Below are 25405 nucleotides of genomic sequence, written 5' to 3'. Positions count from 1 at the left end.
TTTCTTTCTGTAATTCAAGCATCACACCTTGATTTGGGCCTTGCTGAGGTCTAGAGATAAGCACTTTCCAAAGATCCAGTCTAAAATGTAGCTATTTGGTACCACTTCGGTAGTTCCAGTTAGATCCATCTACAGGTGCAACAGGTATACATTTTATTTTTTGAACTTGTATTTACAGCACTTGAAACCAGCAAAGCAAAGGACAGATCATTCTGTCAACATATTAAAAAGAACTTCTATTGTCAGCACCTGTACACGAGGGAAAGCAAATGCAGTTCTGCTTGTGGCTGCATTACCATCTTCTCAAAAACTGGCCTCTGCATCTTGTGCTCATTTGAATTCCACTGCTTAGTATTTTCCAGCTAGAGTAATGCCTCTTTTTACCTTGGTGTGCAAGAGGACTATTCTCAGTTCAAGGAATAAAAAAAATATTCCTCAGTTCAAGGAATAAAAAAATATTCAACTATTCTCAGTCAAGGAATAAAAGTTACAAAGGGGGGTGGGGGGAGTAAACCATTGTTTTTTGAATACCAATTTGGGTAAGGTAAAATCAGACTTCTTATTACAGCCCACTATTTCTCTTTAGTCTTAACACACTGGTACAAATGTTGCTGTAATGGACACACACTGCATATATTTGTTTTCAACACAAGGTACCTTTTCCCAAGACAAAAAGAAAACTAATCTGCATAAGGCAACTGAGTAACAAGGAAAACATGAGGGCTGTAATGATAGTAAGGGTATCAGATGCAAGAACTGATTTCACCTTTAAGTCCTTTGTTGCAACAAGAGACAACAGACAGTGAGGTAGGAGAAGATAGTACAGCTGTGAAGTTAGCATGAGGCTAGTGTATAGCTGCTGCTTGGCCAACAGCTGGTGATGTCAGTACTCCAAGCTGGATACCACACTGTATTAATCCACCTGCCAGCTTCCAACAAGCTAAGGTTGGGGCATTAACTGATCACCCTTGAGTGGTGACCTCAATACTCACAACATAATAAAGTCTCAAAAATGTGCTTTGGCCTTAGAAACCAAAAAGTAGGGGCTTATTAACAGCAGCAGTGAAGAAGCTGTTTTCACATGGCTTTTGCCACAACACACCTGAAATGTATAGTTGAGAAATTGCATGCACAGAACCGTGTTTCCTACCCATTTAACATGCCTCCAGACTGATCGTTCTTATTACAGGATGGAAACAGAAATGGCTCCTTATTCTCTCATATTTCTAGCATAGTTAGGGCATTGCAGGGAGTGTGGTTGGGTTAAACATATGATTATATGCAGCATTATTGGAAGCAAAGGCTCAAATTTACCAGCCTAAAGACCTTTTAGCACTCTGAACATCCCACATGTACAAAAGTCCAGAATCTAGCAACACTTATGCTGCTAAGGCTCCCCACCTCCTATCATACAGACTTCATACTTACTCATTACAGAGCGTACGCTCACCTCAAACAGAAGAAGCCACTTGGAGAAGAAATGCAAGAACAGAATGACTAAAATGAATAGTAAACAGGAGAATCCTGGAATGGGGCAGGGCCACAAAAAAAATCAGCAACTACCTGTATTCCGCAATAGTGATGTGAGCATACAGTTCAGAACAAAAATATGCGATTTAATGCAGAACACAGGTATCGGCTTCCCAATGGAGCACAGAGAAAAAACACTGGCTGTGAACAGTACCTTGCTAATTCCAACTTTCTGGGATTGAACTTACCAGTGCATCAACACCAACAACAATGCCCTTCCAGGAAACCAGAGAAATTGGCTTATCCCTTTAACTGGTACAGAGCCGCTGAAGAGTGCCACTAGCTGTGGCAAAATATACTGCAGATGGGTTGAGGACACTGAGTAGCAAATTCAAGGGCTATGTCAGTAGATCCTTCAAACAGGCCAGTCCTTACACTGCAGTCATCTTCTTTGGGGAAAAGGCGGGATTCCCACGTGGCAGCCACCATGGGGGAGAGAGACATCTAAAGCCCCACTGTATGCAATGGATTCATGTGTAACATTACACTAACACTGATGGTTTGAGCAGAGGAGTCCAGTGCAGAGCCCCCACTCCTCAGCACAGCCCAACTGCCTGGCCTGGAATTTTCACCACACGATCAACAGCAGCAAGCAGTACACATAAGAGTACTGTCCAAAGACTGATGCTACTGACGCTTGGCTTTATACGGCCGGGAACGTTTCCGACGATCTGGCTTCCGCTGCTTGTGGAGACGCCCAATGCTGACTCCTTGACGTCTACGGACAGAGATGTTTTGCTCTACAAGGCTAGCCAGCATTCCTATATGAAGAGAGTTCAAAGTTGACTAATGAGAAGCAAGTGCTAAGGATACCCTTTCCTCCCTATCCAGACATTTGAAAACACTGACCCCTATAAACTCAGGGACTTCAGGTTTTGAGCACTGGTAGTCTAAAATCAAGTGTCAGTGTACAATTCAAATCCATGATCACAAAGACATAAAAATATTCCCCCTTCAGGGATACACACCCCACCATCCGCTGGGGACTACGGAACTAGGGCTATTTCCAAACTCAGAAGTATGGCCATGAGAGAACTCCTAGTGGGGTTCCCAATAGCCCCAGGCCCTCCCACACTGAGATAGCAAAAATCTTTGATATGGTCCCACCAATAACTAATTAGCATTTGGAAAGCACCATTCTCAATCCAAAGTTTGCAACAAAGAGAAGGAAAAAATCTTTTATTCTAGCAAACTTCTGGCTTTAAAGGATCCACATTGGATCCTTTAAACCGGGTACTACCAACCTAGCACCCCCAACTGCCCAAAGAGACTCTTTCTACTTGCCCTTAATCACATAGGTAGCATGGGTTAGTGAGTGTCCCCTAAGACAGTAACACATTGCCTATCTTTTAAGTATGCATGTTCAAATACATCCACTCTTGCCAGCCCTGAGCATGTGTAATTCACAACTACAATGCTCATAATTGTGTGATTCACAACCAATGCTTGGTTACTGGATGGAACTGAGGAACTAGGAAGCGTGTATGAAATAAATTATGAGCAATTTGCTCACCCCGTTTGCTGACAAAACTGCTTGATATATTCTGCCTCAATTCCAGCCAATCAAGACGGCTTCTTGACAATGCCAAGATTCAGGCAGAAGTACAAACGGGTTTATCAGCCACTTCCTCATAGTGCTTAGTACATTCTAATTCAAGAAACAGAAAGAAATCCTGGATGAGCTTGAGAGAACAGGGAAGGGACGTGGAGAAGGTCTAAGCTGTTATGGTAGTAATACTTCAAGCACATTCCAGGTTGGGATGTTCTAAAGTGCCTTTTCTCTTTAAAGAAATTCAGGCTCTTCAAAGATAAATGCTTCTCTAAAAATATAGTTATTCCAAACTGAATGCAAAGTTAAAAGGACATAATGGTGCACATGGATGAATTCTCCCTCACCTTTTTAATCCTCCTTTTCTACCTTTTCCATTTCTGAACTGGTTTTTCTTACATGGAAGTGTGTGTAGATATTTACTGAGCTGCTTGAACTGGCTCTCTTACATGAGTCATCTAAGTCAACAATCTTAACCTATTGCTCAAGGCCTGGAGGTGGGTTTTCCAGTTCCCCACTGGTGAGGTCATACCTTTGGTTCCCCCTTTCCTGTCACATGATTCTAATGTCATGTGATTTGCCATCACACAGCTGCAGCTCAATGCCACCTGGGTGTTAAACATGGTTCCCAAATCCAGTAAGGTTGAAGATCACTGATCTAGATTTTTAGTGCCCCATTTTCAAGGCACTTTTGATACAATTTTGTTTGCATGATTGTCATCTTCTTCTTGCCATAGATCCTGAACATTCTAGCTTCATGCTCAGAACAGCTTCTACTATTGAACGTGGAATGTTTGCTTTTAACAGCTGCATGATAAAAATGCACAAAACCTATTTTTACATACTAGATCAGCAAGAGTTCCTGTTATTCTCTGTCTAGGAAAAAGCTATTTTAGCAGCACTTTAGAATAAAACCTTTAGTTAGAATTCAACTTGAATGTAAAGCTCACTGAAATCAGTGTAACTTATTAAAGTATGTTTAGCATTGACATCTTAATGTGATATAGAGATGTCGTCATTTGGGAAGATTGAATAGATGGAACTCCCCTTTGCCCTTTCTTTGCCCAGCCTCACCTTCTTGGGCCAGCATGGAGATAAAGGTGCAAATGAATTCATCATAATTGTGAGTTCTTCTCTGGTCATCGATCTACAGAGATATAGCAGAAAAGAACTGTTCAGCAATTGTGTTCAAGCGGGTTAAAGAAAAATTTGGCCACTATTAATTAATCTTTGATTGGCTGGTATGACAAAAGCTAAATCTGCAATGCCCTATAATAAGGCCAAAGGAAGCTCAGGCAATCAATAGTACACCAAGATCAGCTCAGCAAGCAAGATGATAAATTCCCAGTGTTCATTTTGATAATATGTTCAACAAGACAGTGAGATTTCCAGTTTCAGGCAAAAGTCACTGCTCAAGAGCTGTTAATTAAGGACAGAAACCTAGTATGACTTTGGTCCAGAGGAGTTAGCTGTGTTAGTCTGTAGTAGTAAAATAGTAAAGAGTCCAGTAGCACCTTTAAGACTAACCAACTTTACTGTATGACTTTGGGAGACTTTGAAGTAGGATGTCTACTAAATACATTACTTCTATTTTGCTAGTCTGAAGATAGACAATAGTGGCAAAATGCGAAATTCCTATTCTGCTCAAACCAGAAATTATGGTGATTGTGAATAACAATCACCCCAGGGTTTTTTTTGGGGTGGGGGGACAGCAAGGATTCCCCAAGGCATGCATGCAGGCCACCAGTGTACCTTGAATTTCTTTCTTTTCTCTATCTCTTCTTTTAAAAAGGCTTCATAGTTCGCAATTTCAGCCTCCACACATTTCAGCAATGCCAGCAGCTCCTGCCAGAGTAAAAACAGGCACAGTATGAGCCCTCCCAATCCCTAGTAGCAAAAGTTCCAAATAGAGACAGAAAAACAGTATGAGCCACAAGGCAGAATCTCATTAACCATTCTAGTTTCAGCAACATCCCAGATCATATTTTAATAAACCAAAAATACAGCCTCACATTACAGTACTAGGAGAGGCTGCAAGGGAACAAAGCAGTTCTATCAAAATTGGAGCAAAGGTGATGAACGTGACATTACCAAGAATGGGAAGGATGGAGAAGTTGTATTTCACCAAGCTTACACATACAGGACTACTTAAGTATGAAACAGCATATAAAATCTGACTTATAAAACTCTATTTGAAATGAAACACTCCTAAATATCTTCAAAAATTACTAGTCTAGTGACCTCCAGGTGGGCCTTGAAGATAACCCAGACTACAGAAATCAGTTCCCTTGGAGAAAATGGCTGCTTGGGAGGGTGACCTATATGGCATTATACCCTGCCAGTTTGGTGTAGTGGCTAAGAGCAGCGGGACTCTAATCTGGAGAACCATGTCTGACTCCCTGCTCCTTCACCTGTAGCCAGCTGAGTGACCCTGGGTCAGTCACAGTTCTTCCAGAGCTCTCTCAGCCCCACCCATGTCCCAAGATGATTGTTGGGGGGATAACAACAACATACTTTGTAAACTGCTCTGAGTGGGTGTTAAGTTGTCCGGAAGGGCGATATATAAATCGAATGATATTGTTGCTGTTGTCCCCCAAACCCTCCCCTCCCCAGGTTCTACTCCTCAATACCCAGGAATTTCCCAACCTGGAACTGGCAACCCTATACTAAAAGCTTGGTTATCTAGTTCTTGATTATCCAGAATACTTACGTTAACTGGTATCACCCAGAGGGAAACTTTGCACCCTCAGTCACCATACTTCTGTGTCTTCAGGCCCATGTACACCCCACTCCCATGTTTCTGCCCAATCAGCTTGATCCCTCCTAGGCTTCTGATACCCGATGCTGCCAACCAACATCTAGATACCTCTTTCCCCTTTAGCATGGCTCCGGGGCAGCTGGTCCATTTGCCTGCCTGCAGCACTGGATAGATCTGTGGCTGGGGGAGGGGGGGCGGTACCACTCAGAGTGGGGTTAGGTTGTTGAGGATTCCCCTGGGCAAGAGGTAGAGCAGAGCAATAGGCCTGAGTATCCATCATATTTCAATAACCCAGCAGCCCCATTCCACATGAATGCTAGATAACAAAGCTTTTACTGTATTTCCTTTCCCCTAGTATCCAACAACAATCCACAGTACAATCCCTTCTCCAAATTGATGAGCTACTTCAAAAGTGAGTTGTTTAGCAGGAGTTCTAGAATACTCTGCATAGGAACAAACCTCCAACAAAAACCAAAAGTAGGAAATGTGAAATAGTTTTTGCCAATTAAAATTACTTAATTCGAATACTAAAATGGGTACAGAATGTTTAACCGTTTTATGTTTATTAACTGGTTCAAAAGTTCATGGTGACTGGACAACATGTTTCCTAATGCTCCACAAATGCCAGGTCAAGAGGTGTGTGAAGGTCCAAGAGAAAAACAGAGAGCTGTGCCAACCAGAATTATGCCAGAAGCTTCTTTGGGGCATCAGCTTTAATTTAAAAAATTGTATATTTTTAGGCTTTAAATTTATGGATTTTGCAACTCTTTAAAGTCAGGCAGTCTCAATTGCCTACTTTCCCATTTCACAGAAGTTGAACCATCACCCAAGATCGGAGTCTATTCAGATTCCATTAAATGCACATTGGAGGAATCCACAGCCTGTAGACACTGGTGTTTCCAATTTGTGCTGACCCCTGCCCCCCCTCCTCCCGCCACCAAAACCATAAGACCTGCATGGATTAGGCAGCGCTTACAGCTGGAAAAATGAACCTCCAGTTACAGACACCAAATTCAGTAACTTCTGGTTCAGCACACCAAACTTCATTTGAAAATGTCTAGCAGCTATATCATAAATTACAAAATGCTAATGAGCACCACATTGTATACACTATTATAAAGAACTACATACATATCAAAGAGAAAACGCACGCTGTTAGAGATATATATTTAAACATTAGAACATACACGTGTAAAATCATGCGATACACATACATTCATTACAAAACAATAGCATAACAGAGCATTGCAGCAAATAACATTCTGTTGCACCAAGTATGATGCAGTGTTTTCAAATGTTTCGGGTTTACATTTTGAGAGAGTGAGCCAGAATACTGAGTAGCTATGCTGATGATAATCAGACTGGTGACCTAGCAACAGATATTTCATCTTCAATTGTGTACTCATCTGATGAAGGCATTTCGAAATAGAATACCAGATTCCTGCTACATGTTGTTCACATGTTTTACAGTCTATACGATCTCTTTTATGTGCTCTGTTGTGCTATAGTTTTGTAATGAATGTATACACATCACATTTTACAACATGTATATGTTCTGTTTAAATATATCTTGTGCATTTTGCATTTTCTCTCTTTGATATATACAGTATGTAGTTCTTTATAATAATAGATTTTGTGTTAATACAGTGTTCCTCCTTTCGCCACTAAAATTCACATATTGCAGTGAAGTACACATACCCAAACTTCAGGGCTACAGGAAAGGGATAACTTTGCAAGAAAACAGAAGTTTCCACACTACTGCACCAGAGCAAACTGCTTACCACAAAGATCAGTTGTCATTCTCTACCAAAGCATGACTGCTGGGGAGCAGGGAGGGGGAAGAGGGGTAAATACTCACTTTTGGAGAATACTTTTCCCCACATGGTGGATCGCTTGACCGGCTATGTCCTGCTTTCTCCTTGGTGTCATTTGGTTCACTGGAGTCTCTCTCTTCTAACTTGACAATGGCTTGGACCTCTTCACATGATTTACTCAAAGAAGGGGAGTTTTTCCCACCATCTGTTATCAGCGAAGACATAAAAAAGAAGAAATATTAACCACAGAAAAGGCATCCATATTAACAGACACCAACAGCACTGAGTTCTTCAGTATTGCGCACACATTTTTGTGAACATAATGTCATTTCTAACCCCCCAAAGATCACATTCACATTCCCAGAACTGGTTGTATAAATGATAAATCGAACACCAGACCTGCCCCCCATTGTGTAGCCACGAATTCTAGCAACTTTTCTTTATGTTTACAATCTAATTACCTAGCAGTCTTGGACAACACAAACCACTCTAATTTCACCCTTGCATAGTAGCCAATGCAGTCAAAATTTATGCTACAGCCAATGTAATACCAAAAAAAAAAAATCAGAATTAGCTAGCAGGAAAGCTGGAGAGGCAAAAAAAAGCATCAGGAGCTATCACCAGCCAAATCTAAAGATCTCTCAAATGAGCCACCCACACAGAGTTAAAAAGGGTGTAAGACAGTTTCAATTGTGCTGGATCCACATGGACACAATCTTGAGTAAGCTACTCCTTGGAATCTACCCAGCAGAGCAGTAGAAGGAAAAACATTTAATCTATCCAAGAGAAAAGCTCTCCAATAATTAGGCACAGTTGACTGATTGAAATAGGATGGCAGAAGGAGGGATAATGCCAAAAAAATAACATAGATCATACTCTATGAGTCACAGTAAGGGCCAAAAGCCTCCAATCAAGGGAAAGTATGGTAGCCTGAGCTCCTAGCGGCTTTTCACACAACAATGAAATGGAGAGACAAAGCTCCGCTACAGATATTTCAAGGAATAGGAACACACAGAGTTTACATATGCAGAGTTGCCCAATGTGGTGCCTGTGGGCACCATAGTGCATATGTCTCCTGGCACCCACCAAGTGTTTTAGAAAGTGGGCAGGGCCACAAAGGGCTTTTGCTCAGCAGGGCTTCTGATTGATCAATGGAGATCTGATTGACTGTGTAGATGTAAGGATCTTGACTATAGGACCGAAGATAAGCTGTGTGTATGCACACATAGCCTCAGTACCTTATGATGGGAAAGAGCATGTTCTATGCTGGTAACATGTGCACTATGCAGAGGTTTGTTTACCCATAACATTTCTTCAACCCCGAACTCTTATTAAAGGACACAGGGACTTAATACATATTAAACAAGTAATTTGTCTGAATATTGCTAGCTACAGTTGCATATTAGTACTTATTAACACAGGCTCTATGTAAGAAGTTAGTTCAGCTCACATATTTTCAGCACCTAAGCGGGAACTGTTAGCCATCCTCTAAATTTCATGTAATAATAACATCATTTGATTTATATACCACCCTTCAGGACAACTTAATGCCTGCTCAGAGTGGTTTACAAAGTAGGTCATTATTATCCCCACAACAACAATCACCCTGTGAGGTGGGTGGGGCTGAGAAAGCTCCAAGAAACTGTGACCCAAGGTCACCCGGCTGGCTTCAAGTGGTGGAGTGGGGAATCAAACCCGGTTCTCCAGTTTAGAGTCCTACCACTCTTAACCACTGCACCAAACTGGCTTTCTCTCTTGTGCAGCCTAGACTACAAGCCTTTACATAGGTCTGCCTGAACAGGGCTAGAAATCTCACTATGAGGGTACAGTGGCCATGGCCTTATTCATGAACTTTACCTGTGATTGTAAGTGGGCAGAATACCCCATCCTCTGTGAGATGTAGCAAGCCTGTGCTGATCATAGGACCCAAATCCCTCACAGCCCGGTTGTAGCGCATGCAGTCCACACGCAGCAAGCTATCCTCCTCCCCAAATAGCACCTTGGAAATGTGAGAAGTGACAGGACTGGAGGGACGAGTGGGATTGGCTGACCGGATGGGGGAACGGAGTGGGGAATTGAAGGCACTCCCAATCTCAGAGGCAGTGTCTGTGCTCTCATTACTAGGCGTAGGAGATGGCTGAGAATGGGCTACTACAGCAACTGCAGTGCCTCCACTGCTGGTCTTGATAGACAAAGGAATGGAGAGGTCCTTTTGTGTTTCCTTGAGCTTCTCAGCCAGGACGTTGATAGTGTTGGGCTGGAGCATGGACAGCTGGCTTTCTGCACCCCCCACCAGATTGTCCTGCTTCACCTGTCCCTTCCTCTTGAATCTGTCCAAAACAGAAAAGAGAAAGATCAGCTTGAGAGGACAGAAAAACAGGTTCAACATGTCACAGCTCTCAGAACTCCAAGGATACACTAAAAAATGCACAAGTACCTGGAAGGCTCCTTTATATGACAGATATTGATTGCTTCTGCATTCTTGTGTGTTTTGTTTTATGTTGGAAAAGTGGGGCAGAAGCATTAAATACTGTGGCAACACAAACAAAAACAGCATGTATGTTCTATATTCTATAACTTTAAAACAACTGTATTGCACAGGACTAGATCCTATGCACCTATTCCACTAACGACAGAGATCTTGATTTCATAAAGAAGAGCTTTATGTAATACTATTCTATTTGTAGGATCACAATATTATATCTAATTCTGAAATAGACCATGGAGTATGCATCAAAAACTCCACATAGTGGAATCAAGGACAGACAGAGGAGGGGGTGCTAGAAGGCTGGGGGAACCTTCAGGTTTTCAGAGAGGTATGAAACGTCAAAAATGGGGATCAGAAAAAGAAGAAAAATGTGTCTCTTTTTAAAAAAGAAAATGTGCCACTGAGATCATGGTGTCAATCTCAGTGGCCATGGGGGGGAGGGGGCTTTTCTAAGTAACTTGTGACCAATACTGTCAAGAATTTCAAACCTCAGTTAGGCTTTGAAAAAGAAAAGGTAGGAGGAAGAGAAGATAAATCTAGAGGGGGTGAGTAAAAAAGTTAAGGGAAATCTGAAGATTTGGGAGGAGGGAAAAGGGAGGTGGATAAGTTGAGGGATAGAGGCTGCAAGTTAAACATCTGTTAAAGATCCCTGGCCCTAGGGAGGCCTGCCTAGCATCGACCAGGGCCAGGGTGTTTTCAGCCCTGGCCCCAACCTGGTGGAATGCTCTGTCTTGCGAGACCAGGGCCCAGCAGGACTTGTTAGCATTTCGCCGGGCCTGCAAGACGGAGCTGTTCCGCCAGGCATATGGGTGATGCTGGATGGTGCCCCTCCCCCCTAGTGGGGGGTGAGATTTTGTGCCCTCCCGCCCAATGACACCTCACATCTTTATATGGTTGCTGTAAACTGCTCTATGGACAGTAATAGGTGAATGTATAACGTGCTGCTATGTTTTTTATTGTTATAGCTGTATCTATATGGTGGTAATATATGTTTTAAATGAATGATATGTATTACTTATATTTTTAATGGCTACTGCTGATGAATTGTGTAGTGTGTTTAAACTGTTGTGATCCACCCTGAGCCCACCTGGTTGGGGAGGGCGAACTATACATTTAATTAAATAAATAAATAAATAAAAGTGGGAGAAATACAAAAAAAGACAGGCAGATGGTTGTGAGAGAAAGTGGAGAGGCTGCAGATACTACCTGAGAGAAGCAAATAGGAAAAGCGGGGGAGGGGGAATGGGTAAATGAGATTCTCCCCCCACAAGTCCTCAATGGTTCCCCCAACTTGTAATATATATTATTGTATACATTTAAAGCTGCTTACGCTAACAGGTACTCCTATTTGACGGATTTTGGCTTTACCCAAAGGTGCTCCTGCCGCCCTGATAAGGGCCAAAACAGGACTCCCCTCCCTTAGGGCGTGGGTACACCTTGCAGCTTTAAAATACTAGAAAAGGATCAGATTTTCCAGTTCTGACTTCTTAAGCTGCCAATCAGTAAATTACTTACTATCCAAAGACCCCACATGCCCTGGCTTTCTAGCCACTATTTGCCAAAGGTATACCATCCCGGATGACCTGTTAGGGGTCTCAGCCAACAACCTCCCACTTAAGGAGTGGATCTACAAGTCAAATGCAGTGATGGATCGGCTATCAATATTAAAATCTAAGGCAGCTCCTTGGTATAAACTAATCAAATTTGACCATTTAAGATCTCCCTACCTAGCCAGTATTTCTCATTACAACCTCAGAGTGTCTTTCACTGCTCTGCGCTTTCAGATGATGCAGACAGCTCTTTTGGCAGGGCGTTATTCTCACACCCCTATGGAACATCGCACCTGCATTTGTGGATTACCTACAGGAGAGAACCTTTCCCACTACCTACTTTATTGTCCATTATATAGTGCACCCAGAGCTAAAATTTTGGCTAGAATCCTATCAGTGACAAACACATACTCTGAAATCGAGAAGATTGTGTCTTTGTTATCTGACACTGATAATCATGTGTCCTATAGAGTCTCTCAGTTTGCACTCGCAGCCAAAAAGATAAGATCTAAGGTTAATTTTAGTAACCTATACAAACTGTGATAAGGGATTTAATTGTTTATTAGTCAATGTCTGGTGAATTGTGATGGCCTATGGCTACAGACAATAAACTCTTTGGACTTGACTACTCCTATTTGTTTCTAGCCTTGCATCCTGAAAGGTCAGAGACGGCACTGAAAGGTAACCCAAAATCCCTGTTCTCTCTACTCAGGACATCATAAGAACTACACTCTGGCCTATTCTTCAACTTCACAGAAACAATGATGGATGGAGCCACCATTGTCCTCAGCCAGTTACCTCATGGCAGGATTGGCATTGCAAACTTCCTCTTCATCATCATCATCATCATAGTCATCCTCATCATCAGAATATTGCTGGTGCTGACGTACAGGAACCCGGTTACGGCCCACTCCTGCTGCAAGGTCCTCCTCCTCCTGCAACACAAGTCAAAGAAGTACCTGAAGAATATGTCCTAGAAATTATATCCTGGAGGAACCAGTCTTTCAAGTGCTGCACAAAGAACTTTGTCACTGTAATATAATCTAAACCTGGGGTGGAATGAACCTGTTAAGGTATCAGGATTTCAGTTTCCCTGATCAAATCTATGACTCACCAAAACACAAATGCAAGCTAGAAGGGGTGTGTGTGGAGATGGTCCTCCTTTCTTTATTCCCATGAAATATGCTTTTTGGAGTTGTACTGCCAAGACATGCACTGGGCTTTTCCAGGCCCATCCTGACAGCCAGAAGAGAAATTGTTCATATTTTAGATGGAAAGACTTCCAAACAAAAATAAAATGCATAAACTTTGCTAGTTATCAAATTTCTTTTTCAATAAGTGGCCATGGGCATTACAAGTCTTTTTGCTAAAATTTCAGAAGAAAAAAAGCACACATTAGCCTCCAATAAGCATACTGTTACCTGACGGCCTTTCTCCTTCTGCAGTGGTAGATACATTTTCAAGTTTCTCCGTTTCTATGCGATCTCCCAAGAAGCTTTATCAGACCAAGAGGCAAACTTCACATTGCATTGATGAAACATTAAAACGGTAGAATACAGACAAGAATACTGTACTCTGGACCCACCCAGACACTAATGAAAGGTTGAGTGAAACTCTAAAGACAATCCTTAAAAGAGAGTAACAATGATCATCTCATTTGCTAAAGGTTACCTCTCATCTCAAGGAAAGTAAGAAAACATGCAGGTAATGCCAACTGCAGTTTCAAGAACTAAAAAATGCTTCAATGAGATGTCAAATTTAGTGTGGCTCTCTATAACAGATGTGCCCCTCAACTCAATCTTGTCAAAATTCTTTGCTTTCTACTCAAGCTTTTGACTTCAAACTAAATACTTTCTTTTCCTGAACGCCACTTTGAAATGCTACCAAAGCAGCCTAGAAACATTTCAGATAAATATTAGTATTAGTTACACAAATGCCAATTTCCAAAATGTATTCTATTCCTAGAAAATGGAACTTTCCACTCCAGAATTTCAAACTTCATATGAAGCAGTACCCTAAGAGTAGTTATTCAAGTATGCCTGGCTCATAAAGAAGCCACAACTTCCTCTGGAAATGTAGAGGCAATAAGTAAGACTCAGGAAACAACAGTCTAAGAAAAGTATGCTATGCCAGGTGGAATAGAGCAACCGTACATGACACCTGACTTACCTGCATGGGTGACTTGGCATAGTTGTGGTTATCCAGGAAAGCTGGCAGCCTCTGCACAATGGGACTGGGGCTTGCCAGTGCTCCATTTATACTGCTCACAGGTGGTTTATTGCCCAGCTTAGATTTGCTTGGTGGGTTCTGGGTTGAGGTGGGCTGATCTTGGCCTGTAGATTCCTCAGCACTCTCTGCAAAGTACACACAAAATCCTTTTATGTTCAAGAGGAAACATCTCCTACTCCTCTGGTCTTTACTTCTCCAGAAGGGTGTGCTTCCACAGTCTCCATTTAAAGGTAAGATATAGGTGCTTACAATTTGCAGCCCTGCTTGCATTAAATCAAAAACTAAACCATTTCACCAGTAAGGTTTAGCACAGTAAAGGTGGCTTTAACAGCTTCCTCTGGCCATGCTTTTCATACAAAGTTTTGAGTAGAGCTCTTTATTCACTTCACAGTCTGCCACTGCATTCTAAGAGCAACACCTCCTGCATTGACTGATACATCCCTAGAATGAGTTCCATACCTGCCTGAGAGCTCTCAGGGGCCAGTTGCACTCTCCCTAGTTCCAGCGCAGTAGGGGGCTTGTTGATAGCTGACTTGGACTCCTCAGAAACTTGGGATTCCTGGGACTTCTGGGTATGAACCAGCTCTGGTTGAGTCACTCGGATCAGCTGATATGAAAAACACAAAGAAGGAGCCAACCCATTCACAAAATGAAAAAGCAACAGGGATAAAGCAATGAGATTCCTCACAGTTTAAAGGAAGCTTCTATTAACAAACTTCTCTACAAGTGGAAAAAGACTTCACAGAAGGCTTGTAGGTTACCTTCTAACCTCATGTCGTACGTGAGCCATATTTCGTCCTATTGTTATCACACATTGACTTTTTGCACAAGCAGTTACTTCAGATGTGATCTGATTCTGAAACAGCCAAGATGTATTTGTCCACTTTTGACATTTAGCAATTGGTTATTTTGCTTTTGAGAGCCTCCCCAAATCTAATCATTCATCTCTGGGAAATAAGTTCATAAGCCTGCTGGTATTTTTTCTTGTGAACTCAATTTCATAGACGCCCATTCCTCAAAATATTTGTGCACACTTTATCTCCTAGTTTTCACTATTCTTTCTTAAGAAGTGGCCTACACCTTTAGGCTCCAATTGCCACCCTGCCCTTTACCTGCTGCAAAGCCTCTAATACAGTTTGTCTGTTCATCTTCAAGATCTGCAGCTTGGATTCATATTTTACCCTTCTGTCAGGAACCACTGCCATCAAGTTGAAACGGATGTCATGATATGGTTCCCTGCATAAAGACCACACCTGAAGTTAAATAGGTACATGCAAATAATTTTACAGGAGCAGCAAGTCTTAGGATCAGATTTTAGCCTCATTGCCGCTATTGTACCAAAAGCAAGGGTTACAGAACATGAGATCTCATGGGGAAAGTTGTGTCTCTTCTTACATACACCTCTGAAGTTGTCACCCAAACCTAGCCAATGCTTACTTCAGACTGATTTAGGCATTTACCCTGCTGTAGCGAGTCCAATCCTCTCCATGATAACTCTCCTGGCTTTGTCTGTCCATTCCTCATCTTCTGCCCATGGCCCTGAACAGCAAGAAAAGGCAAATATTTTTATACTTACATTTCTATACATATGGAGAAATGTTCCTAGATTTTATTACTACCCAGGGCTTGAATTTAGGGGTTTCCTTCTGTGCAAATATAATAGGGAGTGTAAAAAGCAGGAAAAAAATACAAGGATCATCCCAAGAAGAAAATAATCTGAGCAGTTCATGTGGATGAAAAGAGGATTGTAAAGCATGTATGCTATCTGCAAAGGTAACTTGTGCACTGGATCCTTGCCCATCTTGGCTGTTAAAATCAAGTAGAAACACATACATGAGCCACTGAGGTCTATTGTAAATCAATCGCTAACTCAGGGCACCTTCCCCTGGCCTCACAAACAGGTGGTTATCCATCTGAATGTAAATGACATAAATACATAAACACCTCGCCACCATGGTACCCCAGTCCTTTCTAACAGAAGTGAAAAGCATGAAGTACTCCTCCTCATTCATATTCACAAAGTCATAACATATAATACAACCGGAACCCTTCAACTACTGCTTCATACTTTATCAACCTTCAGGGAGATGGCTGACTTCTGTTATCAAGAGAGGCAGATAAAAAGGATGACAGGATAGTTAACTCCACCTGATACGCAATTAACACCATCCTAAACCTAAACAAAGGACAGAACATGCAGTTGAATTAAAGGGTGGATTCCCAAAGGGTGTGCTTAGGATAGCACTGTAAGACACGTTTTCCTATTACTAAATAGATATCAGCCATATGGCAATCAGAAGAAAGAAGTAACCATGTTAATCCATAAATGAACTGTGTATAATTTCAAGAAATCAATATGATGTAGCGGTTAAAATACTGGAATATAACCAGAAAGCCCAAGTTCAAATCCCTTCTCAAACTTGAAAGTTACTGGGCCAAGTCACTCTCTCTCAGCCAGATCTATCCATAGGACTGCTGTGAAATAAAATGTCAAAAAGGAACCAAATATATACCTCCCAAATATACTTGGAAGGAAGCTGGAATAAAAATGACATATGGCTAGAATTGCATTTTTAAGGGATGGACAAATTACAATTATCTGAGCAAAATTAGAGTACTAATAGAAAATGCAAAACAGCATTTTCTGGTAAATCCTGATACGAAACACTGTATTTGTAAAGCATGCTGTATCTTTCTAAGAGCTTCTGAGTGACAGACCATTAGAAATGGATGCAAGTCAACATTTTCCATGCTTCAGCTAAGCAAACACACAGGTGAAGGGGTCCCTTACCATGATCAATGGGATAAACCTTCAGGCCATCCAATTCAAAGAGCCGTCCCTTGATGGGAACATAGCTGACAAAGTGAAATGCCTCCATGGTCCGCACAGCACTGATTCCATTCTGTTTTTCTGGTAGATGCCGGGGTTCTGGCCTGTCAAGAGCAAACATCCACATAATTAAAGAATAATGAAAGGCTATCCTTCTTTTGGTAGGCAATGATGTGTTACTATCCCACTTACCTAGCATGGCTGTTATGGGCCTTGGCCAGTTCTGGGGCATTTCCAATGGCATAACCTTTGCTCTGGGAAACAAAGACCAAACATTTACACCAGATTCCTTCAGGATCATCGTTTTATTTTATTTTTTCTAGATACACCCTCCTTAATCACCCCAAGGTAAATTCTCTATCTAGTTGCACAAAAATAACTTCCCTTTGCTGTACAGGAGGCCAAAAGAAAGCTTAACAGAACACCGGGGGCACTACTGCTCTGTCAGGCAGCAGTAAGCTTACTGGAAAATAACATGCTTAAGATTATGTTCAGAATCTATGGCAATAGTTCCACCAGGCACACTAAAAATCTTCTCTGATGTAGTTCATTTTTGCCAAATAACCAAAACAATAATAGACCATTGCATTTGCCAAAAGGGTGCATGCAAGGAGTCTAGTGGAGCAAATCTCTGGAACCACCCCCCTCCCCCCCCACACACACACAGCAGAGGGTCAAAACACTTAAATTGGCTCAGCACAGCATTCCAGCTCCTGTTTATCTAATGCCTGTTTTCTATGGTGATACTGACACATGGGTATGCATAGTTCAGAGAAGGTTCTTTAAACTGCCAGAGGAAAGCACCTCCTTACCTCACCAAAGAAACAAAGCAATGGACCAAGTTGTGAAGAAAAGGAATGCCACCAAGAAAGGTGATTTTACAAAACCACTGGGAGATCAACAGCCCACAGTGACCTCAGTGCGCCCTAGTCTGCACAATGCCACACCATACCTCTGGACTAAACCCTTTCGTGAACTCCTTCATTCGGCTCAGGGTTGGTCCCAGATCCACATTGCTGCAGTTCAGGAGGACGCTCAACAAGGCATGCGTGGCACAAGAATTGGGAATCAGCTATACAAAAATGAGACAGAGAACACTGATGTTCAATGTGGAAACACAAGCCAAGAGCAGGCCAGGATGGGCAAAGCTGCTCTACAGCTATGATTTTAGATCTATAATTGAAGCAATCAATGCCACAAGCTAAGTTTCTCCTCCCATTACAAAATAATAGTTAAAAAACAGCAATCACAGGAACTGAAGGAATCAAAATGCTATGACGTTCCACAAGCGCTCCCCCCCACCTATTCTCCCAGGAGTCCTACAGACTACAGTAATTTATTTACAGAAGATATCTGTAACCCACACTTTCAACTACAAAGTCCCCAAGATTGTTCCATTATGCTATTTACTATAGCAGCCCTGTTCTCCAACAGAAAGCTTAAGTGCCAAGGAGTTAATGGAGGACAACTTGACACCTACTCGGCTGTCTCTCTTTACACCCCAAATCACCTCTGAACACTACATGAGGAGGGAAGGACAGACAGGAAGGTAAAAATAGAACATATCCTCGTGCACAAAGGAGTCTAATGACTTAAAAGTTTCTTTCCACCTTATCCTGTGCTCAAGGTACCTTACATAGTCGGAATTTAAGATGTCCACTGCCCAGCAGTAAGATAATAAAATACAAACTGAACATTCCTAACAAAAATGGACTGTCTTGAAGAAAATTGCTGATGAGTGAGCCCTCTGAGCTTTCTGTGGCAGTTTGTTCCATAACAAGGGGTTAAAAGAACTTGCCCAGAGGTATGACTCCTGAAAAGTGCAGGGCATTACTTAAAAAAACCCCGTTTTTAGAACCTAATCTGGCATATAAGGTCATCAATATTAACCCATAAAAAAGCAGGAAATAAAGCAGAGGTAAAAACAGCCACCCACTTCAGACAGCTTAATTCGGGGAGCTGAAGTTAAAGCAAGAAATGGTAAAGACAAGCTATGGCAAGAAATGAAAATGGATGTGTAATCCATAGTCAGTTGCAAACGGCAGTGAGTAATCATGGGATGGGGGAAGAACTGCCCTGACTCCAATTATGAGGAAGGTCTACTCTGGCCCTATTTTCTAATAAGCACTGGTGCATAACTGTCTGAAAGCATATCCCCTGTCTGGAAGGCCCTACTGCTTATATCAGATGTGCTGAGAACAGCTATTCAGCAAGGACGGAGGCCTTCTGTGTATATTCAAAAGCAAAAATTTATCATCAGTACACATATTGGAGAAATGGTTCTAGGAATGTGTCCTCAGTGCGAGAAATTAAATTGGCTCACAATAAGCTTGGGCTCCTTCTTACTTGGAAGATATTTCTTTTTTCACTCATATTGGCTTACCTGATGAGCAAAGAACATATTATTAACAATGTCATCATCAATCACAGATGTCTCATCTACCAGTGTAGAGACCTTCCGTCGGGACCTGCGCTCCTCAATCCATTTGAAGAGAAATATGAATCCATAGACAGGCCTGGAGAACAGAATGGAGAGAGCAATCACATTCTTTCAACATTTCTCAAGTTATTATTACGCTAATTTAAGCCACAAGGCAAGAAATGGACAAAACCAAGCAGTTTACTTTCCAAATTGCCGCTGCAATATTCCCAATGCTGACAGTGACTGCAAAATATTTTTTCTACAATTTAATATGGAGACATTACTCTCTTCATTGTATCAATCCTCTTATTTTATTATGTCTCTCATCTATTATTATTTTTGTACTACTATATACTGCAGCATGGAAGGTTGGGGCACGGTCAGTCATTAGGCCTACAGCACTCCTTGGTATAAAGATTACTGTGATCTGAATACAATAGGTAATAACAGGACTGATATTATTGCACCTTTATTCATGGACGTCGCTACTGCTCCATTCACAAGATTGCCTCAACCTGTGCGCTGCCCCTGTTGCCTCAGACAGAGGGAAGAGGGCTCTGGCTCACCCATGCCCTCCTCTACCCAGCTCCCTTCCTGCGCAGCCTGGAGCAGGACACTGACAAACCTTTCCTGGACCCTTTCCCTTTTAAAGATCATATTGTAAACCCTGCATGCCGTGTTGTGGGATTCATGATTCTTGAATGGAAGATCAGACTCCCCAAGAGAGGTGGGGAGCTGACATGCCTACTGGCACAGGTGGGCCCTGCCTTTTGACCTGAGTTGAGTCACTGTTAAGTAGCTGTAGGTCTGACCGTAGCTTCTTAAAGGAGACACTTGTGGCAGAAGCTGCCCAAATAGGCATAATCCCCCTCCCCCACCAGGCACCCATGGCCAAAATCAGGGTCTGCCCCACTCCCCCTTTACTATGAATGTCCAATACAGCATTTCCCAACCAGGGTTCCATAAGACATCATCAGGGGTTCTGAGAGAAATCATGGAATAAATTGAAATACCATAAAAAATTCCAAATATGAAAGCCCAAACATCACACTGAAGGTAAGTTTCATATCGACTTCGTGAATTTTATTTTAATGTTTAAATAAATTTTATTTAGATTTGATATTTTGATGTTTGAAAAAAGATTAGGTAATACAAAAAAAACCAGGAAAATGTTTTTTTCTGTGTGTGTACAAGCACACTCCTTACAAATACATTTTCTTGACAATAATTTAGCAGTCATGTGCTCCTGGTCATCAACTTTTTCTGACCTATAAAGTTTTCATAGGTTGGAGTACCTCAGGATTAAAAAATTAATTTAGGGGTTCCTCCATGGAAAAGGTTGGGAAATACTGGTCTAATAAGATAACGACATCATTATCTGAACCTTTTTTGCTGTTATTGGTGCTGCCATTATTAAAGCCAAATTACACGAGACGAATTACATGCAATTTGCATGTGAACGTATTTACACGTGGTCCCCCCCCCTGCTTCTCTGTTCACTTGCACACCGTGGCCACACTGTGGCATTATGGGTGGCTTTGTACATTTAATTCAGATCCATCCTAGGAAGAAGATACATGGCAGACCTGGGAACAACTTCCACATAAAATTTTAACAATATTTAATTGAAACAAATGTGAATTCAACATGATTCTTTACAAATAATAGGAGCAGTCATAAATTGCAAAACTTCTTTTATTTTCTCTAACCAACATCAGTGTTAGCAACTTACCCTTGGCATTTGCTCTGTAGATCATAGATTTCTTCAACTTGCACCCCTTTAACACCTGCGAAAAAGTATAGTGAGTGTATGGAAAGTCCTGTACGAAAAGCCAGACAGATTACAGATTACTCACCAAAATCCTCTACTAGAAGAGTGAAGAGCCCTGCAAAGGAACAAGAGAGTAATACTGAGCAACATGCAGATTCTGCAGAATGCAATCAAAATCAGAAATGTTGCCATCGGAAATTTTGCCTTTCATCTCGGTCTCTGTGCAAAATCAGCACGTATGCTCCTTCAACTCCAATTGCATAATAGGTGGAGGAATTGGTTCAAGAATCACCAAACTTGCCTTTATTTTATTCATAGCCCTATGCTAGCTGCTATTATCTTTTTTCCCCCCTCGCTCTTACAGCTGTGTACTGCTACTGTGCTGTTGCCACTTTTAGCCATCAAGAACAGCAATAGCAGCAATACTTTAGGGGCAGGAAGTGCTACAGGAGTAGATAACTAGATACTCTGCAGCACCAACCAGAGCCACCCAATGGCTCAGCTGACAATCATCCTGGTTGAATTTTGATCACAGGGTAAACAGGGGAAAGGATGGATTTATATCAGTGAGCTAGAAGAAGCTGCTGGGACCAAAGACAAACACGTGGCCCACACTTCAGGCATTAAAATATATATTTGTGTTTGGGACTACATGCAGAGCAACATAGCAATTTAGAATGAGGCCCTGACAGAAAGGCCCTGTAAGACATCTCACTTAACAACTTTCAACCATGAAAGCTAGAGCAGCGTTCTATTTCCCAGAGGACCAAGGAACTCATATGTCACAAAAGAGGATGAGCATGTTGAAGTGCTAACTGTCTCTCTACAGGAGACATCTTACATGAGAATGCAAATGTAGGGAGATGCAATATTAGCTGCGAAGCATAGCTGTCAATTTTACCTCTCTACAAAAAGCCCGCTGACTGCTCCTCAGAGGGTTTGTTAATTTTATCTTTGCCCCCCAGAAGGGGAGGTGAAATTGACAGAGCCTTCAGGGAGGCAAAGATGAAGTTAACAAACCCTCTGAGGAGCAATCTCCACTGGCTTTTTGTAAAAAGGTGAAACTTTTTAAACTACGCTTCCCGGCTAACATTGCATCTCCCTACACTTGAGTGTTCTTTTGTCAGATGTCTCGTGCAGAGAGACCTTCCCTACCTAAAGGAACAGGAGGGAGAATGAGCTTCTTTATCCACCATCCTCCTTTCTCCTTTTACCTCACAGCCACTCCTAACTACACTTGCTCAGAAGCCCCACTGATTTCACTAAATTTTCCTTTCAAATAAACATGAGAGGGAATTCTATCTCAGTAGATAATTAGGGCAAGATTGCTTTCCCATACAACCTTTTTTCCCTATGGGAACTGAAAGATGCAGAGTTGGGTTGGAGACTTTCTTCATAAATATGATTTTGGAATGAGCAAGTTATGGACAACATAGCATCTGTTTAGCCTGATCATATGCAAGTTTACTAACTAGTAAGTTCTACTAAATTCATTTTTATAACCGCACACAGGATTTTAAAGAAGGAATTTTTTCATACACTTCAGTGCATGCCTGTTATAGATGAAGTGGTAATTCTGATATGCTTTAGCAGTTGTAAGCAGTGTTGCAAGACAGACATTTTTCCAATGTTACTATTTTTCCGTGGAATATTTCCACTCCACATACATAAATATAGTCTCTGGTTTCCTACAGTTGTCAGGGCTGTTGTGCTGCAAATCAATCATGATAAGGTAGGGTAAATGGAGAACATGAAGATCAACAACCCTTCCCTGCCCAGTGTTCAGTTCATTTGCCCAGGAAGGAACTGAAAAATGACAACCCCTCCCTGCGCTCAATGCAGCTGGCCCCTGGATCTAGGTCCTGGAACACACATTTACCCAGGCCTAGAGTATTTGCCTTCTTTTGCTAACATTCAATAACAAGCTGAAGCAAAACTGAAACTGTGAGTGTTCATTGTTTCATTCACATAGCAGTGCCTTTTTTCTCTCAGGCTGGGGAAGGCTAAAGTGTTTGTATAAGATCTGTTAGCTTTCTAGAGCTTTTGGTCAGTTTGAACTAGTTTCTGAATCAGATTTTACTCAAATTAAAATGAAACTGATAAGGGGTACAGACAGTGATAGTGAATTGTGGAGGTGCCACAATTATCTCAGCAAAAGAAAGTTATATAGAAATATAAGATTAACAGAAGCACAGCTCTTTGGGTATCCTATAAATAGTGTGTTCAGTTGTAGTTTTCAGCATTTTAATTTGTTTCTGAAATGTAAACAAGCATCAAGGGAAGTATATGCTATTTACGTCACATTTTTACAAGTATTCAGATAAGCTATATGTGCTTAATTTCCACAAGATCAAATATTTCAGTTAAATGCTTTGTGGCTGTTGGTAAATTTTTTGATATATTTACACTGCAAATAAAATTGACGCAGGTTATATTTTTAGTTCTGTATACTAAATAGGAGATCTTTTGTGTGTCTGTTGAGGAAGAATGGATACCAGGGAATAAAACATGAGTAAAACATGCTAAATCAGATGATTTAGATCATCAGAATGTTTTCCAATTCAAATTTTCCAAGAAAACTGACATAACTAGTTTGAAGTAGAAAATCAAGTAACAGTAGTTATTACCCCTAATTTAACATAGATTAAAAGAATAAGATTGTGAAAGTGAGGGATACTTTGCCTGGTTTAATTAATTATAACTAAGAGAATGATTTTTTGGTATTAATTTGGAAACAGTACATGTTATGTGGGCTTTTAAACTGTGCTCTGCTAAACAGTGTTTAATTTTGATATACTTCTAGTCAATCACTATAACTTTGTTAAACTGTCATAGTACAAATCTCTGTGTTTAGGTAGATGGCTGAAGAACATTGCCCATAGCAAAAATAATATATTTTTTTCAAATCTAAACCATTTGGTTTTTCAAGCTGGGCCAACTACTTTTATGAATTTTAAATGTTTCAAAGAACCAAAAGTGGACTGAATAAATTATGATTGTTTTTAATGATGTATTGTAAGCCAGCTTGAGCAAGGTATAAATGATTTAATGAATAAATTAAATGTTTGAACTTTTCTAGTTTCTTGTTCAGACAATCTCATCTCGCTCACTTTACCACTTAAAAACATATGCTTAATTTTTTTCTAAAATATTCATGTACTAAAATATTTGTGTATAATTGCCATACAAGAACTAGAATCTTTGAAAACAGTATTCAAATTGTAAGTTTGAAACAAAGCACTCACATCATGTCAATGCTGCTAAAAAGTATTGTTTTGTTACAGTAAAATTAGTGTTCTTGTAATGCTAATTGATTTAAAAATTAATCCAAGAACATGGTATCCCCACAAGACTATGGCCATTTCAACAGCAAACACACAAAAAGTAGCAGCATGATCTACATAATAAAATATCTTGAACCAACCCAAACAAGAACTATCCTGATACTCACAGCATCAGTTGGTACAAAAGGATTTTTATTGTAATGATTCTTGCCTTTCCTCCAAGAACATTTATACAGTTTATCTGCTTCTATAACTTTAATTCAGCCTTAAAAAGACAGATATAAGAGCCAAAACTCTCAAAAAATTTACACAATCAGAATACTTTTAAGTTGACTTGTTTTATTTATATTGATATTTAAACTCCTCCCCCCTTGGTGATGCTGTGCATTTATAAGAGCATTGGGTTTCAACATTTTTCAATGCCACTATAACACTGACCTATCGTATCACAGCCTTTCACATTTCTAAACGTTGCACTCTTATGTGGTGTTTTCCCAAATCATTTGTTTTCACGCACACTTCTGAACCTCTACTTTCTCTGTTTGATATAAAATATCTGAGCGCCTCTCTCAGACAGGTTTTGAAAAGCAGATGAGGGAGTCTGTAGCAGGAAGAACACACAAGAGTGCACCCTTCACAGTGTTAAAAAAGGGCTTTGATCTGATAAGTGACAGACAGGTACACAGATCAGCTTCAAATTGATTGCAACATTCCCACATACGACATCATTTGTCACACAGCATTACAGGCCTAACTTCCACGCCTAGCTGCCCACTGTGAGAGTGAACGGAGAAGAGACTTATCAAGTCCCTTGACCAACTTCTGTCATTGACTGGCATACCTAGCTCCTAACCAATTTGTCTAAGGATTCTCTCAGAGCTGTAAAAGCCACCACCAGCCCCACAATCACATAGGCGGCAACGACTGTTCTGCCATCAGATCTGAGACTTCGTCCCCCCTGTAACCTTGCCCCCTTCACCCCCAGCTCCCGGGCAAGGGACTGCCTGACTCCCTCATTCACTCACCAGGGTCGCTCTCCAACTCCAGCCAGCCCTTATTCATCTTCCCCCGGGTCAGGCCTCAGCGCCATGACCGGCCTCGGTTTACCTCCTTCGCCACCTGCCCTCCGTTAAAAACACCAGCAGGCCCCCCATCCCATTTGAACAACAGAACCCTTCGG

The 25405-nt window shown here is 41.2% G+C and overlaps 1 protein-coding gene across 1 annotated transcript; it reads right to left on the bottom strand.

Moving 5' to 3' along the window:
* Positions 1-139: 139 nt before the first annotated feature.
* Positions 140-25405, bottom strand: BAP1 (BRCA1 associated protein 1). Its single transcript, XM_054978050.1, has 17 exons — positions 25251-25405; positions 21027-21056; positions 20903-20957; positions 19132-19264; positions 17701-17820; positions 16941-17002; positions 16710-16852; positions 15379-15457; positions 15031-15154; positions 14378-14525; positions 13859-14043; positions 12488-12624; positions 9509-9981; positions 7696-7856; positions 4832-4924; positions 4154-4226; positions 140-2291 (listed from the first exon to the last, which is right to left on the bottom strand). The coding sequence occupies exons 1-17, from the start codon at positions 25285-25287 to the stop codon at positions 2158-2160; spliced, it is 2187 nt and encodes a 728-aa protein (XP_054834025.1). The 5' UTR covers positions 25288-25405; the 3' UTR covers positions 140-2157.

Source organism: Eublepharis macularius, chromosome 4 (genome assembly GCF_028583425.1).
Source record: "Eublepharis macularius isolate TG4126 chromosome 4, MPM_Emac_v1.0, whole genome shotgun sequence".
Classification (NCBI taxonomy): domain Eukaryota; kingdom Metazoa; phylum Chordata; class Lepidosauria; order Squamata; family Eublepharidae; genus Eublepharis; species Eublepharis macularius.
Note: the sequence above shows the minus strand (reverse complement) of the source record. Positions and strands in the feature narration are given on the sequence as shown.

Coding starts and splice junctions, on each gene's coding strand:
- BAP1 (XM_054978050.1), bottom strand. CDS start 25,287: ATGAATAAGGGCTGGCTGGAGTTGGAGAGCGACCCTG. Junction 14,044..14,377: donor CCCTGAGAGCTCTCAGGCAG/GTATGGAACTCA, acceptor TGTACTTTGCAG/AGAGTGCTGAGGAATCTACA. Junction 4,925..7,695: donor GGGAAAAGTATTCTCCAAAA/GTGAGTATTTAC, acceptor TTACTCTGGCAG/GAGCTGCTGGCATTGCTGAA.